Source organism: Coffea eugenioides, chromosome 11 (genome assembly GCF_003713205.1).
Source record: "Coffea eugenioides isolate CCC68of chromosome 11, Ceug_1.0, whole genome shotgun sequence".
Lineage (NCBI taxonomy): Eukaryota > Viridiplantae > Streptophyta > Magnoliopsida > Gentianales > Rubiaceae > Coffea > Coffea eugenioides.
This window is the reverse complement of record NC_040045.1, coordinates 40,618,239-40,638,025: the sequence shown is the minus strand read 5'-3', so window position 1 is coordinate 40,638,025 and position 19,787 is coordinate 40,618,239. Positions and strand designations below refer to the sequence as shown.

General features: G+C 34.5%; 2 protein-coding genes across 2 annotated transcripts; both read right to left on the bottom strand.

The window, feature by feature from the left end:
* Positions 1–9,998: 9,998 nt before the first annotated feature.
* LOC113752894 (50S ribosomal protein L15, chloroplastic) lies at positions 9,999–13,723 on the bottom strand. Its single transcript, XM_027296935.1, has 4 exons — positions 13,558–13,723; positions 13,021–13,399; positions 11,908–12,059; positions 9,999–10,548 (listed from the first exon to the last, which is right to left on the bottom strand). The coding sequence occupies exons 1-4, from the start codon at positions 13,639–13,641 to the stop codon at positions 10,327–10,329; spliced, it is 837 nt and encodes a 278-aa protein (XP_027152736.1). The 5' UTR covers positions 13,642–13,723; the 3' UTR covers positions 9,999–10,326.
* Positions 13,724–16,254: 2,531 nt separating this feature from the next.
* On the bottom strand, positions 16,255–18,547 carry LOC113752590 (WAT1-related protein At3g30340-like). Its single transcript, XM_027296694.1, has 6 exons — positions 18,357–18,547; positions 18,134–18,196; positions 17,897–18,013; positions 17,434–17,824; positions 17,054–17,205; positions 16,255–16,420 (listed from the first exon to the last, which is right to left on the bottom strand). Exons 1-6 carry the CDS (start codon positions 18,545–18,547, stop codon positions 16,255–16,257), a joined length of 1,080 nt encoding a protein of 359 aa, XP_027152495.1.
* Between the last annotated feature and the right edge of the window lie 1,240 nt (positions 18,548–19,787).

Below are 19,787 nucleotides of genomic sequence, written 5' to 3'. Positions count from 1 at the left end.
TCGGAAAAAAAAAACATAAATATATTATTTTACTCGTATTATAAGTAGAATATATAATAACCTCTTTATCTCATAAATATCACATAATAAAAAGTGTTATAATATTATTTCAGATACTTTTTTCAAATTATCTCCTGTCCAATTGTTTTCATTTGAGAAAGTATTGGGAATTAAAAAGAAAAATTTTAGTGGAAAGTTGTGGCAAGTTTGGAAACAAAAGAGGCAAATCACAAACTTTGCAGGAGGTGAATGTAATATCTAGTTTCATCTGTCCTTATCAGCATATTTTAATCTGTTCATGCAGGCGGTGCCTTCTGCGGGAGATCTCATCGGTTTTCACACCAATCCTTAACCTAAAAATTTCGGATTAGTTTAAATAAAAATCTAGTATTTACATATCCTAGGCAAAACGACTAGTTCTAATCGTCTAAACCTCGAGCGGCTGAAATAGTGGGAAAGTTTTGTACGCGCCACAGAAACTCGAAACGTGGAGGGTAACATGTGATTTGATTCACGCACCGACTTGGGTAGGTCGGCCGATCTTGGACCATGGGTTTAATGCGACTCTGTGCTGTTGCGCTTTCTATCTTTGTGCCTCCCAATGAGATATTTTTTTTGACCAACAGATATTTAAAAAATAATAATTATAACAATAATCAACATCAAGGTACACTAGTGTCTTATGAGTTGTTTAATTTTAAGGGTATTTTTTAAACTCTAAGGCTTTGTTTAGATTGTATTTTTCTGAATTTTTTATATAAAAATTACTATAGTAATTGGATACATGTAAGGTAAAAAAATAATTAAAAAATAAGTTAACGGAAAATAGAATAATTTATCTTTAAAAAATTGCAATTCAAACACATCCTAAACATCTTTTTACGTCTAGATGTAACATGAGATGAGATGCAAAGTTGATTGAAAAATATTGTGTAAATTTTTCGTTAAATATAGATTTATGAAAAGCATGTCCTAACATATAATGCCCGGTTCACAAGTGTGTGTAGTTAGTAAAATTATTTTTTATCCTTTTAATTACATTTTCATCTCACACACACGTTAAATATCAAAAAGTGCTATAGTAATCTCCTATCCAAACACACTCGTCTCTCCTATTATTGTTTGTTACTTCAAAATATTACTAATTCTAGAGTTTGTTAAGAAAATGTGAGTTTTTTTTCAATCATCATATTTTTTGTGTTTAGAACCAATACATAAATGATTAATATTATATCTACTGATACTCTATTCATTATCAATATTAAATGACAATCTGAATTTGAAATTGAAATTTTACGTATAAATTAATATTACTAATAATATATATTTGCTAGTATATGCAAGATTAATCGATAAAAAATTGTGATAAAGAAATATTTAGAAGAATAAGTTGCTAAAAATATAGGTTTCGATATATATCCATCGCCAACTTGTGGGTTATATGCAGATTGAAAAGAAACGTGTACGTCGAACAAGGATGTGAAAACAAAGGAAATTATTCAGAGTAGTAGCCTTTCTACATGTTATCAACTTGTGGGTACTTGTAAATAATTTAATTGCCTTTCTAGCTGTTAATTCTTGTCGTACGTGGACGGTGAACTTGGCTCATGAATCAGAAACTACTCCTCTCTCTAAAGAGAATTAACAAGTTGCCTAATTATATATGCCACAAACTCATAACCACAATTTGTTCAGTTGAATTACAGGTCACAGAACAGAGACTTGCTGTTGATGTACAAAATTAAAGCTCTTTAAGATGTACAAATATGAATTACTTAACACCAATACCCCATGGTAGATTTGATTTGCAGGCGAGCGCGTGTTTGGATGGTAGGTTATTTGAGATAATTTTTTAGAGAAAATATTATATCATATTTTTGATGTAATATATGTGAAATAAAAATATGATTAAAAAATATATTAGTAATGTAAATAAATAAATTGTTTAGTGTTATTGCAGGTGAAATGTGTAGAATTAGATGTATAAAGCCATGACCAACCTAAAAACATTTAAAACTTGAATTTCTTAAGCACAAAAGAGGTTAAGACCCTTAATATATTTGGCACTCTGCTTTAATATAATCCTCGGTCCAAAGCCTTTATTTTATTTCATTTTGCCTAAATGATGCAAAAATGGAATCCAGCTTTCTGAGTCCATCTTGACCTTATTGATGGACAGAAAATCAAATTCGATAAGCTTAAGGTTAAGTCAAGCTCATGTCTGCGTTATAATATGTAACGTGTCGAGTTTTAATTATTTGGCTGCAAAATTTTCCGTGCTCAGCAATATGATCAAAATGTACTCGGTAGTCTGGGGTCAATATGACTAGAGGTGTCAAAATGGGTGATTTGGACGAATTTAGATTGGGTAAAATGAGTAATGAATATAAGTGAATCAATCCATTTATACCAATTTAATTAGATGGATATAAATGGAAAAGTCAAAAAATGAATTGGGTAACCTAATTACTTATTTATAACCCATTTATTTTAATTTTTTGTAAATTCATTTTTGCAAACTAAGTTATCAATTTATACAATCATTTGCGTCTATCATTAGCTTTAAATATTTACTTATAATGCTTAATAAACCTAATTATCAATTTTTTCCCATATGTACTCTATGTCGCAAAATTACATACTATTTAATAATTAAGCAATAAGAACATAAAAATTTGAACTAAGTACTGCAAAAGTTAACATAAAAATATTTTTTCTTGTGTAAATTTAAAATTTAAGATAGGTATTATTGAATAACTCATTTATATCCATATGCAAAAAAATTTAAGATATCCATGCCAATCTGTTTACGGACGGATATGAGTAAATTTAGTTAAATGAATTTGTTTGACAGCTATAAATATGACTGACAAGTTTATCAAGAACTGCCAGAATCTTGGTGAAATTGGAAAGCCCATACTGGAAAAGTTTCAAAAGAAAAGATCAATCATACTTGAACAACTTATTGATTTATTTTGTTTTAAGCCAATTTTGGACATGAACAACTGATTTCAGCTTTGGAAAGACGGACCTGAGAAACTGCAAATACTTTCGAGTTGTTACGTTTTTGGCACGTCATAGCGCACTCCGTTTTGCTTGTTTTTTTTATTTTTCCAACTCCAATTAAGGCCCGTAACGTCCATCTATATTCATTCGCCCTGACATTAACGTAAACCAACTCTGTTGAAACCTCTTTTTTTTACCTTTGTTTCTTGACATTCATGTAATGCTCGGACCTTATCATAATATTTCAATACTAGGGATTAGATATTTTTCAACCATCAGCTGCCATTGAAGTTCCAATGCTCCGTGTTAAAGTTTCTTGCATACCAAATACCAGTTGCTCACTATTTTCTACCTAAAATAGTAGAAAGCAGGAAATTAAAAACTATCACTCGCCATCTCTTCAGACTCTTTTCTTCCCTATTTTGAATATGGAACCACTCTCAGAACAATACCCGGGATTTACATAATAAAGGGCAGTGTTCTTTGTATAAATTTCGGCGCTCGTTAATGTGGTAAACAAAAAAATCTTAGTCACTCAAAAATTTTTACTTTTTACGTGAATACATTTTCAATCATTATTTTATCTTACATACATCAAATCGTTACAGTACATTTTTCTATAAAAACTTAAAAAAAAATTTATTTGGTTCAATGTCACATTCTGAACGTAGTATTAACCAATAAGAACTGTATGGTTGAAACTTGAAAGCAATAACTTGTAGTATTATGAAGGAGGCAACAACAAACTGTAACTTGTTTTCAGCAGCGTCTTTTAATACATGCATACGGTCCAGCCGCTTGATATGTGAAGCAGTTGGCCGCGGTGCATTATTTATTTTTCTTCCAGTATAGGTTGTTAAATAATTTAAATGTGCAATGAAATTATTTTTCATGTACAAATGCATCAATAACTTAGACCGTACAAACATGTCTATATATGTCCACGGCAAAGTACAAACACAGCCACATAGTCTTTGCCAGCTTCATGCTGTACACTGGAGTAGATGCAGATTCAATTGCGTCCTTTTGTATTCTGGACCAGCGTTGTATTTTTCTTCTGCCCTAAACCAAAACACACATAGCAATATTGACTTTTGGCGGGAAAATTGGAGTCAAAGCGTGAGACGATTGGAACTTATATATATATATATATATATATCATGATTTGGAACTTATATATTTTCTTCTCTTCACCTAATCATAGAAGTTGTTGCTTTAATTTGTACTTCAATTTTTGTTTCCTCTATAGGAGAAGGAGCTAGCACATGGCATTATTACTTGGGTAAAAATTCTAATTTCCTCACCTCAAGTATGTCCTTTTGTCACCTTGTCCTTGTTAGAAGAGTTATTAATTTAGTCTTTTCTATAAAGCACATGACAAGAGTTATTTTGTGGCTACATTTAAAAGTTCTTCCACTCGCAATGGAAATGAAGGCCCAAATTTGAAATGCTCAAAGTAATACTCGCAATGGAAATGAAATCGGGTGTGTTTGGATTGTAAATTATTTGAGATAATTTTTGTGAAAAAGTACTCTAACACTTTTTTTGATATGATGTATATGAAATAAAAAGGTAATTGACAAATGTATTGATGATGCAAACAAATCAGTGGGTGTAAATAAGGTGTAAATAAAGTGAAATAGAAGACAAGGTGTAATATTTTGATTGTATCATAAACACATTTCTCAATTCATCTTTTTATATTTTTAATCACTTTTTTTTTATCTCAAATACATCGCATCACAAAAAGTGATACAGTAATTATTTCAAATAATATTTTAAATAACACTCTATCCAAATTGATTTGAGTAAAAATCTGCTCTAAAAACATAACAATAATATGTCAACAACAAACTCAGAGAAAGAACAGCAATCTGTAATCTTTGCTCTTTCTTTTTTTCCTTTTGGGGTTTCGAAAAAGTATAAAAGTATACCACCAATGCATTAAACAACTCAAAGGCCTTGTTATTTTTGGCCAAGTTTATCTGCTACAAATTTTTTAACAATTCTAACTATAATAATTTCAAAAATCTTCTTAGAATTTTTAAATTATACACTCCAAAAATTTGCACACTCTAAAAAAATTTTCTACAACTTCTACAGTAAATTACGGTAAAATTTTAGGCAAACATTCAAAAAATTCACGTGCCAAACCAAACTATAATTCTTACATATCGGCTGCTAACGTGCTTGAACTGACATGACAGCTGAGACTCAAAACTCAAAACGCTCCCAACACAAAAGACCAACTCCCCATTCGTTGACATAACTTTGTGTAAATCCAAGATCCCCTGATTCAATATAGAGAGTTAGATTGGAACATGATGACAATGCAAATATTATAGAGTTAAGATTGGAACATGATAAGTATTGGCTTATTCAACGCTAATCTAATTTTACATTGGGCGGGTGTCAAATTACGATCAAATCGGGTGCAGATCTGTTTCGGACCCCACCAAACACAAAGGGTTTGGACTTGTTCGCTGGTGACCCGAAAGAACATGTTCTGCTGCCTTCCTTCCTGGAAAGTTCATATTGCCATTTGCCCAAAAGGCCACGAGACGTGGACTAGCAGCTAAATTGATAAGCCTTATTGGCACCAGCCAAGAGTCCTTGGGCAAATTGCATTCGCAGTAACTTCGTCAAGATTGATTGTTGTTTCTGACTTTTTGTGGACCTTATGGAATTTAAAATGCCTTGAGGTCTTTTTCACCAGCTTTGGTCCCATACGTATTACATCTGTTAGATAACTATCAGACTCTATGTTGCTTGCGACTCATGAGAAATTGTTTTTAAATTTTCAAACATGCGTGTCATATTAATTGACGAAGTTTTTTTTTTTTTTTTTTTGCGTCTTGTATTTTCCGTTGTGCATGTATGTAAAAGGAATGGGCGATTCTGAGCATGCTTGCGTGGCAGCCGTGCTGCCGTGAATTCAAAAGGGTTTGTCAAGTTTTATCTACACATACTTGAGGGATTTGAAAATTCCCTGCTCAATTAGGAATAATGATAATAATAGTCCCTTAAAAATAGATATGAGTTTTGAGAAGGGCAAAAATTATTGTGCAGATGGATAAAGATACTTCTCATTTGATTGCTATTTTTATGAGTTTTTTTTAATATAGAAAAAATATACTGTAACAATTTGATATATGTGAGATAAAAAGGTGATTGAGAAATGTGTTAGCGAAAAATGTAAAAAAAATTTTCTACAGAAAATCACAATCAAAATATTACAGTAGTATTACTTGACTAGGGAAAAGATTAATTTCAAAATAGTGATTGAAGTGGGTCCTGGAAAATGTTTTTGGAGGAAAATGCTTGAAAGAGCATAAATCTTGCTCTCGGTTGCTCTAGATTTTACAAAATTTGATTATAGAAATTGATTATAAAGAATAATTAGAATCAATAAAAATTACCTTTTAGGTGATTATAAATTTTATTTTTTTTGGTCATTAAAAGAAATCTACAATTAGAATACAAAAATAATTGAACACATCGGAAAAATTGATTAACCAAAATCAAAATCTATAATCAATTAAAATAATTAATCGAGAACAAGCCCAAAGTCTCGCATGTCTTGTAATTGTATTGGGCAACTAATTGTGTTTTACTCCCAAACCTCATCACGAACTTTTGAGGTGGAAAAGAAAATATAATTCTAAAAGTAGCATTCTCTTGCGTTTTGTTGCTTTCAGCAGAAGAGGAGGGAAAATCGAGTGCAAAGGTGCAAGTGAAATTGTCTTTGGCTAAGTTTCAACCTTTCACTTATTAAGGAAAAAAGATCTTGGAAGGGTTGAGTTGGATGTTCCTGTAAGTTTCAAGATCATTCACTTATTAAAAAAAAAAAAAAAAGACCTTCGTAATAGATCTAAGTTTGTTTTGGATGATGAAATCTTTAAATTTTTTTTTTTTTTTTTTATAAAAGTTCGTATACACGGTGATACAATTTCTCTATTTTCTAAACAACCTTTTTAAGATATCCGGCATCTCTCCTAACTTATTAGTACTATTTTTTTTTTGAAATGGTTTATCATCTTGGAACATGTTACTTGTTCCCTCGTAAATGTAAGAAAGCACACGAGATTCATCAAAGAGCAATCGAAACCACCATTCTTGACACACGCAAGACTTGTACGTGTATGCTTCAGTCAGCTTAACCGGATTGAAATTTTTGAAGAAAGTTAATTGTATTGAATGTTACGGGAAAGGAAGAAAAAATTTTGAAAGTTTCAAATTGCAAATCCATGGCTCTTGACTTGATATACTTACTCTAAGCGACATTTACCTACTACTGGTAGGTTGCGCCTTGTGATTCTCAAAATTGAAATCCTTTGTCTACTTGAACGGAAAACTTTTTTTTTTTTTTTCTCAAATATTCCAATGGTTTTCCTCAAATTTGACATGGTAGGTAGTTTGTGGACTAATGTATTTGTAGTTGGAAGCAGTAGTTTGCCCTGAGAGAGTGCGCACAAGCACGTAACAATTTCACAATGGATTTATTTGAAAGAAACTTTTTGTGCAACTTGTTTCTGATTCGAGCTAGTTTAGATCGGAATTTTTGAGGGTTTTTTTTTAAAATAAAAATATTGTGATAACGTAATATATATGAAGTGAAAAGATAATTAAAAAAATGCATCAAGAGAATAATTTAAAATTTTTTCCAGAAAAAAAAAGGAGTTATCCAAATGAGCACCTTTCTTTCAGCTGAATTTATGTGCAAGAGAGAGTTTTAAATGGGAATAGAACATATTCCTAGACCAATCAGCAAGAAAACAGAGGAATAATTGGCGGATTATTTCATTTGAGGTCTTGCAATTAGCTAACCACCGGTCAATTTGTTGCTAAATACTTGTCTCTGAATAGTACGTAGATTCATTTGTTCATAGTCTTTGTCACTTTGCTGTTAACACGTTTTTCTTTTATTTTGGTTTGCTTAATGAATACTACTACCATGACTCTGGCATGATTTTTGACCATACAAGGTTGAACCTTATTATACTATCCTCACCCTCCTTAGATATTTATACAAAATTTATGTTGTTGAACCAGATAATATATTACTAATTCATAGACTTACCTGACCTCCCTCATTGTCATCTTCAAATGAGAAATGAAATTGTGCTATCTAAATCACAATTGGCTTTGTTTGGATATCAAATTTTTTCAAATAATATTTCACTTGCATCATCGTAAGCATATTTTCTGATTTATCTTTTTATATTCTCAATTTACTATTTCATCTCACATAGATCGTCGTATCAGAAAAAGTGTTACAGTAATTATTCCAAATAATATTTCAAATAATACAAAGAACGGCGAATATAGAGGTCTCTATTGGCAAATTGAGAGGAGCAATGCATATCCCAAAAACAATGAACAGACTTTTTTTTTTTTTTTCTGGTTCTATGTTTGAAGTGCAATTATTATTAGTTTTTTTTTTTTCAAGGAATGCATGAGTTCATCACGGTAGTGTAAAATCAAGAATTGGTAGGTTGCTTGCAGATTTGACAAAAGATATTATTGCGGCATGTTATACTACCATCTGTCTATAATTAGACATGGGATGACTGTAATCATGCCGGGCAGTGATTAATTTTGATTTGCGTCCCTGCTGTTGCTTTCATTGAATCTGTCTAGGCATTTTCAAAGCTTTCCGAACCGTCCTCCTCCTTTTTTTTTCTCTTTTGCTGATTTCTCAAAATGGGGCCATGAGCTCCATCTTTAGTAAAAGCTCAAATGGGCATCTTTCTTTGGTGAAAAAGAAAAAAATTTGCTTGCATAGACCAAAAAGAAAAATCCATTCGTCAAATCCAAACCAATTAGCCAAATGGCCTCCTAGCTCTTGCCAGTTGCCAGTTGCCACTTGATCCGGTTGTCAATTTCATCATAATGACACGACTTAATATTATACTAATTCATCACATGACTGAGCCCCTAGTCGTCGTTGTTCTGGTCTTTCTAGTTTTATTTCTTGAACTGAAAATGAAAAGTCCACCACCAGAGCTTGGTAATGGTATTTGATTGGTTGAGGGCGCCAGGCGGGGATGGCTGAGGGCGTCAAGGGTTAGGCCTTACAGTACATAATACGACAAGCACATGTTTTGGTGGGGGGATGATCGCAGAGTTTTAACAAACTTCTTCATCTGGAAAGAGACCTCCTCCTCCTCAACTCAGTCATCCTTAATTTGCGTAAGCACCACCCTTCATTGAATACAATGACTTGTTTCTTTTCCGAGAATAGTTTGGGACAAAACCACTCGAATTTGAATGGTCAAGGGAAGGCCTATTAAGATCTTTCTTTCTCTTTCTGTCAGATTCAGAGTTTAAATCCATCCTGCGTTTAACAATTAAAAAAAAAAAGCGATTAAAACGTTACTTAAAAAATAACTGAAAAAAAAAGGAGGCGAGTCATCTTTCACTTCATTTCTATCAAATATGGTATAGTCTATAAAATTTTTTTTTTCCAAAATATGAGAATCAACAGTGAACTTCACTGACTTCTTGAATAAAAATACTATCATCATTTTTTATGATTTATATTGTTGTTACCTTTTGGTCCATAATTTTGGAGCCCAGAATGGTTGATACAGAGTTCAACGTTATCCTGCCTGAAAGACTTGTCCAAATTCTCAACTGTTTACTATGATAAATAAATTGATTGCTGGAAAAATCCCTATTGATCAAAGGTGACAAGATAGGGGTTGAAGGGAGTCATTTTTTAGGCTTTAAACTTGACCCAACATGATTCGAACGTCTGTGGCTCCGATAGCCAGTAGGATTCCTCAGCAATGGCCGCCTCTGGGCCAGGAAACAGGTAACAGCCCAAATCAGTTGACAAGCAAAGAGAAGTTTCGCATCCATTTCCTTTGTCATGGGTCCTCAATCACTTCCATCCATAGCAGTATGACGTTTTCCCATGAAAATGGAATTCATATGGCTTCTCTAGAAGAAAAGCACGTGCATTGAACCTAACCATGATAAATGTTGCGTTAATAAGGAGGATAATGAATGTTTATTAGTGCTGCAAGAATTACACAATAGTCTAATCCCTGCTGACTTATCTTTATCCTCTTAAAAGGTGAAAACTTTCAATATTCCAATACCTACAACTTGGACCACAACAAGCTTTGAAGGAATCAACAAAATTACCCCTATTGGACTCGATGGGAGACAGCTGATGCAAGAAATTATATTCTGATGATTTTTAGTAAAGAAAGAGTAAATAAGACAGCAAGATTCTAAATGTCTTGAATGTTGCTTTACATCCCTTTCAAAAGGTGACACCATCCCATTTTCTGGGTACTAACAAAATGGTGATCAAGAAGAAGGGTCAGCTGACTCAGCTGCAGCTGCATTTTTCTTTGCAAAATATTCTGCAGCACGAGCTAGGTTCTTGGCAACTGATGGTTTCACCCACTTCTTTCTGCCAGGGAGAACCATTAAAGAACAGCCAGCAGCTTCAAGCTTCTCTTTTGCCGATGCTGAAAAGGCGCGTGCTTTGAAGCTCAGCTTCACGCTAAGCTCTCCATCACCCAAGATCTGAATCAAGGACATGTATTAGCAAATGATATATACTTAAAAGGTTCCCACAGCGCTCAAGACATTGTCACAAACAGGGTCACATTCCTTTTGCTAGCAGCTAATGAAAATCAATCTGCAACTATTAAAGTCTGTTGCTTTTCATACCAAGAAGTCCACTTATAGTCTCCACCCTCATAAATAGGAAGGCTAAACATAAATTTTCTTATCTCATTCCACATTTATACAGAATATGACATGTAAGGATTAAGGCCTCTTTAAATGGTATTACAACAGACGGTCAAAGGTTAATTAGAATCAAGGCCTCTTCAAAATTTATGGCTACATAAGTCTTCCCGAAGCAGTCCAATCATAGGGCCAACTCTCACGATCATGAAAGAAACAAACAAGCATAAGATCAATTTTGATGCAATATTTATTGCCAAATATCAATGACTTCATGTTTGTGACTTTGCTCCTTTCTCAATTGTTCAGAACGTGCATTAAACACTAGGGTATGGTAAGAAGAGAAAATTCTAAATAATGAACCAACACTTCAAGACCTTGCAGTATATATGTCGCAAAGTGACGATATATATGACTATAACGGAGCATTCGAATTACTATCTGATAGGTGTGTCAACTGTCTTTGCAAACTCCAGCTGAAACTCAATTTATTCTAATGTGTGACCAATTGCCTAACCAAGTTCGTTTGCCCAGGACAAGAATCTGCTCCAACATTTGCAAATTCAGCATACAACAAATAAGGCATCCTAAGTACGCAAATTTCGAACTCAGAAGAATCTAAAGAAGGTTAACATGACAGGAGCTGCTAGTCCTTAAGTTTTTACAAGTTGAACTAATCATCAAGGTACAACTTGAATGTTTCTTTTGGTGTGTAAATGTAAACCAGAATTCCCTAGCTCAAAAGGCAAACGCTTTTGAGTTAATAAATGCATTAATGCAACAACAGTAGCCATTTTGCCAGAATCTCAGATCCAAAAAAGCAAGGAAACCTACCATGTTATGATATTTTTTGTGCAACATTTTATGATTTCTCCCATTTAGCAAAGACAATCAAAATACTGGGTAACAACACTTCACGTGACATGTACAATCACCTTATTGCTCTGAACTAGTATTTTTGCCAGTTATTCAGGACATTTAGATTGTTGTGACCTACACATAAGCTGACTCATGGGCTGCATGTCGAAATTAAGTGGCCATTCGGAAGAAAACAACTCTTCTAGAATCTCTTTCTTACATGCAATCTTTTTTGCCAATTAATTTGCTGGGTCAAGTTTCCAAAAGCCTCATCTAAAGAAAACATATCCACAAAATGTCGCTAAACCAAATTGTGGTATTTAAGTATTATCTTACCTTTAAAGGAAGTCTCCTTTCTCTTCCTGATGGGTTGATCAGACCCTTCTTCTTCAATGACTCTAGGGATACCTCTTCTCCCTCTTGGAATCCTGCATCCTCTACGTCTTTCAGATTTACTGGGACATATTTTGGTAGTCCAGCATGCATACCTTCATTTAGGTGAAAATTACAAACCTTAGTAATAAAACTGGAAGCACTACAACAAGGCACATAGAAGGAGAAGAAGAAGAAGAACCTAATTAAAGATCAAGCATCCAATGACCTGTTTCTTGATCTCAACACCAAAAAGAATAGAAAACTATGCATCAAACATACAAAAGTTGAAAGGTGATGCCAAAAAGATGAAAGGTGAAACTATGCATCATAAAGATGATGCCAAAAACACATGCAAGTTCAGTTTGGTTACCAAGCATGAAAGATTCAAGTAAGATGACTTCCCAACTCTCATTTCATTACAACATAAAAAAAATCTTCTGCTTCTGCCAAGCTATTGAACATCAGTTACAAGCTGTGATCCTACACTAGTCAGAGATGAAGTTTTTACAAGCATGAAGCTTAACCTAAATAACCCACTCGCTACATTAAGTTTTGAAGTATTTAAACCTTGTCCAGATTCAGGATCTACAGTTGTAAGTCCACTAACACTAATATTTGTTGCATTCATGCCCACAGAAGAATAACAAGTACAGGATTAACCACATGAATCCCATTTTTGCACTCTGTTTGACGTACAGAATCTATCAGGTTAATCAGTTTGAAGTTCTATAACTCAATTCTCAGACCAAGCTAAGTCCTTGTCAAGCAAATATACATGACATCTATACTTGAACTCCATGGATAAATTCTACAAAAGTCATGCTGCTGAATAAGACATATATGATCGAGTAAAACACATTTTCACAAACACAGAATATACAAATTGCTTCCGAAAAGGTGTACTCCATCCATAGTCTCTTGCAAAAGTAAACATGAAGCTAAAGTTCACATAATCATTCAAAAGCTTCCAACTTTACAAATGGCCATCAAATAACCGATATGAAACTACAAGATAAACCTTTCTTGGTAACATCAATAATAAAAAAAAAGAAACAAGAAACTTCAATGAATCACCTCCAGCAATGCCTCTAAGCTTAGGAATCCTTCGGTACAACGGCATTTGACCGCCTTCGAACCCCTTTCGGACACCTGGACCAGACCTTGATTTCTGACCCCTCATCCCAAATCCACAGCTACCCCCTTGCCCAGCAGAGTGACCTCTACCCTTTCTCTTCGCTTTCTTTGTAGACCCAGGTTGAGGACCTAAATTATTCAACCGAAATCGAAAGCTAGAGATACCAGAAGCAGCTTGAATTGAAGAAGAAGAAGAGTCCGCATAAGCTTTGTTCAACACTATCAATGGTGCTCTTTGCTTAGTCCCAGTTTTATCAGTAATTCTTACACTAGACGGAAAAACAAAACTTGGGTTTGCCTTAAAATTTCTCACATTCCCCTGTAAATATTTCAAAATGAGCAACAAGAAGAAAAAAGGGATTCTTGATTTTTGTCTAAAGTACTAAAGAAATTGACAAGAAGTACAATTTTGATTAGGAATTGTCTTAGAAAGGATGAATACGAATTGAGATATATGGGGGGCAGAGTATTGTTTACCTTGAATGGAGAAGAGGGATGGTGGTGGACGGCTGATGAAGTTCTTGTAGGAGTTGGGGAGGAGAGGGAGAGGAGAGCAGCCATGGAGAGGCTTGTTTTAGCTCAGTCTATCCTAAATGTTTTCCTAGCGGATAGGGGTCAATGTCTTTTCACTCCGGCTCCGGCTGAGAAAGGTTAGCCATTTTGTATTTTGACCTTTTTGAGTTTTGTGTAATTAAACTTGTTTAATTTTGTTTTGGGAAAATTGCACAAATAGTCCCTCATATATTAATGATGTGAAAATTTAGTCCCTGAGAACGAAAACGAACATTTTAGTCCATTACAAACAAAAAATGATCAATTTTGGTCCTTGTTAGCTTTTTCGTGTGAATTCTTGACGGACCCAATCATGTGAACATCACGTGACCAACTTTTGAGGGACAAAAAGGGCAAGTCACTCGGATCTTGACCAAAATGTAGAGGACCAGTATCTTTCTTCCTTCAAAGCACTTCAAATCCCTAAATTTCTTTGAAGTTGCCACGGGAGAACCACCAAACTGTAGTTGCGGTATACCAACCACAGTGAAGATTTCGTGGACAGCTAAGAACCCAAGAAAGAAATTCTATGAATGTGCCTATTATGAAGTAAGTTTTTGCTTCAAAATATTTTGTTTTCCTTTTTTGGAGAATCTGAGCTCCGTTCTCCATGACCAGCATAATAATGGCGGAGGCGGCTGTGGGTTCTTCAAGTGGCATGAAACAAGCGGCTATGAGAGGTGCGATAAAATGGTGAGGCACGCACGAAGGTTAACAAAGAAGGTGAAAGATTTGGAGACTGATGTGAAGAAAAGAAAACTCAAAGAGCGCAGAATGAATCTGATGCTATTCATGGCCATTGTTGCTGTAATTTATCAATGGCTTTGGAAGAGTAATTTGGACGAGATTGACATGCCTAATACTGGCAATGACCTCAACCTCGTGCGTGAAAGTGGCATCCCTGAAAGCAGAACAATTCTTGAACCTCTTCAATGCCGCTGACACACCCTTGTACACGTTCCCATACCCTCCTCTTCCAATTATGTTCTCCCTCGAAAAATTCTTGGTGGCAGCCTTAATTTCGTCAAGTGTGAACCTAACTAAATTAGTGCTCTCACTTATTGAATCCAACCTAGAAGTGGCGGGGCCAGAAGCTGAGTTTGCCTGGCTTAATTTCCATCGTTCGCTGGCTTTTATTTTCCTTTTCCTTCTTTGACAGCAGAACCAGAGCCCAGAGTAATTTGGCACTAGCAATACCCCTTTTGTCCCTCAAAAGTTGGTCACGTGATGTTCACGTGACTGGGTCCGTCAAGAATTCACGCGAAAAAGCTAACAGGGACCAAAATTGATCATTTTTTGTTTGTAATGGACTAAAAATGCTCGTTTTCGTTCTCAGGGACTAAATTTTCACATCATTAATATGTGAGGGACGATTTGTACAATTTTCCCTTTTGTTTTGATTATGAATGAGAAAAAAAGATGATACTACCATATGGTTAGAATTTTTGTCATATTGAAAAAATTTGAGTCATGTGACGAGATATAACAAACTTTATCAAAGTGATAATCCACTATAAAATTAAGGTGTTAACTGCTTAAATACCCAATTTTGATATGAAATTGAAGTATGAAATACACACACACACATATTAGCTTATATTTTTTTCTTCATAGATAAATGTATGAAGTACATCCAATATATATGATCCTTGTGTTGAAAAAAAAAGATCCTTGTGTTGAATGTCAAAAATAAAATGAAGAAAAATTTGAGTTATGATTTTCTGGTGCTTTAAACTACTTTTAAGAATCATACTTAATTGTCTCTAATCTGAACAAGTTAAGCCAAGTGTAACGGGAAGGGTAAAACAACAAAGGATAATAATTAACAATTTTTTTTTGTAATAAAAAATCATTTTCAAATTACCAATTATAATATAGCCATTGCACATCCTGCTTAGAGATACATTTATGTTGTGATATATTGCACTAATATCTTCATTTCCTCTTAACTTTTTAATTGAAATGACTGCTCTAAATTTTGTTTAAAGATTTGATCCTCAAGTAATTAATAGTAAAAGAGGAACTCAATGTTTGCATGCTGAGTTGAGGTGATCCAAATTGTGTGGATGCATGTGAGATTCACCCAACTCTTGGGGTAAGTGATCCAAATGGGTTTGTTTGGATTGTGTTTTCTTGGCTGCTATATTAGGATATAATGTAAATGGTACAAATTGTTTGTCTCTCTATGCTTGAGATTTTTTTTATAGAGCAATCAGATTTGAACAAAAGAATTCGTATTCAACGATAATTTGCAATTCAAAGTAAAGGGCAGAAAATCAGGATGCAATCTTGCAAGAACATAAAACGAAATTAAAATTCTATCCCACAGAAATTATTTTCTGTGTGCACAGTCTATTACCTGTACACAACAGATATGATACATGAGAGCCGATCTATGGCTAACAATGGCGATAATGCTTTGCCAGCTACGACCGTGCCGAAAGGAAAAATCACCATGATGCAAAAATCGTTGTCTGTTTGTTTCTTCTTGTGATTTCTGAACCTTGAATCTTGGTTTTTGATTAACAAATGTTTTATGGTCAGTTACTGGGATTTTTCTTTTTTGATCAAAAGTCTATAGTTCTTTAAAGATGCAGAGGAGCTTCAGTATAAGAGCAGCAGTTATCCAGAAGTTATTGAGCCAGCAGCTGTTGGTGTAGTGACTGGCAAGGTGTGGTTGCAATCTCCAACTTTTTCAGAAGCATTCTTGTGATCAGTGTCTGCTTCCTTGCTCTTTCCCCATAGAAGAATATACATACCAATTATAACAAGAATGGATCCCAAAATGCTGTCCAAAAACAAGTACCAAAATCATTAGCAAAGAGTAAAAATTGCCATGATTCTGAGGATTTATCACTAGTATGATATGGTCCTCCCAGGTATATTAGCCTGGTTCCATGTAAATAATGCTTCTTTAGCATGTCCATTTACATTCTTTTTTAGTATGATACAGTCAATAGGTTTTCAAGATCATATTTTCTCTTCCTTTTTTAGTATGATACAGTCAATAGGTTTTCAAGATTATATCTTCTCTTTCACAGAGAGAGAGAGAGAATGAAAAAAGAAAAAAAGGAAAAGAAGTAGTGAAAATGTTAATTTGTTTGACCGTTAGTTTTAACGGAAACACTTTAATTCAAATTATGAGGGGTTATATGTAGCTTTTAAACTTGGAGGGGACAAGTGATAAAGTGCCAAACTACTGGGGGTAAAAGGTAATTTTTAGTAATACTAATGGCTAATGTTTGGTAAACTACCGGGGGTTATATATTGGTTTTACTTTTGGTAATACTAATGGCTTTTCTTTTTCCCCTTTTATGTATGATAATACAAGAACCACTTTTGAGAACTGATACAATGGTATATTGATCTGGAAATTCTTGACAAGAAAAAAAGGGAGAAATGGGACTTGAGACAGATTTACCTTCCAAGATTTATCTGTTCATGAAGTAAGGAGACACCAAAGATAGCAACAAAGATTTGTAGGAAAGGACTAAATGCTGCAGTGAAAACAGGCCCCCTTTGTTTTACACACCATGACATGCTTACGTAGCCCAGACCTGATCCCACGATTCCCTGTATAGAATTAACAGAGATTGGCTTGTTTAGTTCTGCAATTCCTTCCTGATAGTTACATAAAGCTCAAAGAATGAATCAATAAGCAAAGAAACGAAAGTAACTAGAGGGTTCTTCAGAAATCAGAAGTTTGATAGTATATAACTTGCTTTTACCCCCTGCTTAAAACTACATGTTGATTAAAACTACAAGATATGTTGATTAAAAACAGGTTCAATGCATGCTTACAGCATAAATGATAGTAAAAATCTGTAATGGTCCTTTGAGGGTCCAAGAATTGGGTCTTTCGACGGCAACACATAAGATGGCTGATTGGATAGCACTGAAGAAACACAAAAGAGCTGTGCTGCAATACTGATAGGGGTAAAATTTTCCAATCCAAGACTGAATGAGAAACCATGAAGCCCACACGATGCCACCCAACGCAAGAAATATGGAACCAATAACCCAATTTTCGGTATCATGCTTGGCTTTCTGGAGCATTGCAGGGGATGATTTAGGCGCATTGATCACTGGCATTCCTTTGTACAGGATTAGAACTAAGGCTCCTCCAACACAAACTATTGTGCCCAACACCTTTGCTCTTCCACTTGAAATTTTCAAGTTAACTTTCTCCTGCCTGCAAGATTTTGTGTAATTGATACATAATTCATAATTGGAGAGCCATCTAAAAGATTTGCTTACAAGTTACCTAAGTGGCAGGGCCAACATAAATGTAATCACTGGCACCACGTTAATGAAAGCGCAAGTGTACGTTGGTGATGTATATCTAAGCCCAACAAGGAAGAAGTATTGAGTAAGGGTTGCCCTGCAAACAACTCATTTCAATAACTGTCTGACATGAATTATACATAGGTAATTTTATCGTAAGCTATGGTGCCAAAATCGAGTAATTATGGCACAGTACTTAAAACAGACTGGCACTAACCCGAGTAGTCCACTGAAAAAAAGACTGCATAATATGCCACAAGTGAGATGTTTCCAGCATTTCCTGCGATAAGAGTACTATATTTTACAACACATCGTACTTCTGTTGGAATAAAAAGTATATTTATTCTCAAGTCTAATTTGGATTGAGCTCAGCCAAATTTGGCGAGAGAAAAAGGCATTACTGCTCTAAACAGAAATATATTCAGTACTTGTCTCTGTACCTTTCCCAGAAACAGACAATGGGGATCAAGAAAATAGCAGAGATGGATTGCCTGTAAGTGATAAAGAGCAAATGGCTCATTCCCTGATTCAGGGCCTTCTTGAGTGATATGTTAACAATGGCCGAGGCAAAACTAACGCCCACCATCGCAACCACCGGTTTCCACTGATCAAAACAATCCCTTTTGGCCATTGCATAGATTAACTCTGGTCAATGCTGAGAATATTATTTACTTAACAAACTAATATAATGAAGTTCCCTGAAACATTTAGAATATGAAAATCAAATTCTCCTTATCAGATCAAATCTTGGAAACCTACTGTGCAATTTTATACTATTTTTAGCAACTATTCCCCCCCTTGGATTGGATCATTCCCATTTGATGGACATATGGAATCACAGAAGCTCATATTCCATCCGTCATCTTCTTATGTCCTTACAGATGTTTCGTGCATTTTTTCACGTTTAGTTCTAATTTGTCCATCATGATTGAGAAGACTCTCGAGTCTGTCAAGTTCTTTTTTACACCGATTAATTATAGTGAATGGCAAGTAATTTGGAAACGACCAATCGGGCATCACTTTTCTTATGCATGGCATCTAATGCTCTTGGCCATGCAGACTAGTTCACTGTTTCTGCATATTTTTGGAAAGAACAATATGTCTAATCTCAAAACGCCAGGAGCTTCATTTCCCCCATATGAAATTAGCGGTGCCACTAAACGTAGCAAGGAAAAAGTGATTAAAAACAATTATCTTGTGGTGATGTTGACGAATATGGTGATTCCAAAACTATAGAAGCACATTAAACATGCAGCAGTATACCAATAACAATGGCGAGAACAGAAAGTGAGTTATTAATGAAATGGACAGTATATTTACATAATTAACAATTACAGCGGATTTTTGAAAATGGTTGACACAATATTCTAATAAAATGGAAATAAATTAAGAGCAAGGAAGGAGTATGGGAGATAAGCCATTTTTCAAAAAGTAGAGAAAATATTGGCAAAATTTGAAAAGAATCTCGTGTCATTGGAGCTAGAGGTGCGAGCTCGAGGTCTAATTCAATTTGATTTGCCTTGCTCAAACTCAATCAAATCTAGCTCAAATGGATCTCAAGTGATATAAATTAGCTCTTTTTCAAAATGTAAAGAAGATGTTGGCAGAATTTGAAAAGAATCTCAAGTTAGTGGAGATAGATGTGTGAGCTTGAGCTCGAGATTGATTTGATTTGCCTAGCTCAAACTCGATCAAATCTAGCTCAAATGGATATCAAGTAATGTAAATATATAATTATATATATATATATTCTCTCCTCCCATCAAAAATGTCATGTTTCTTTATTTTGGAATATCCTAAAATGCTTGTCATATTTAGGATTAATCTTTTTTATACTGACAGTTAGACGCTGTCAGCGTTGAATAAATGAC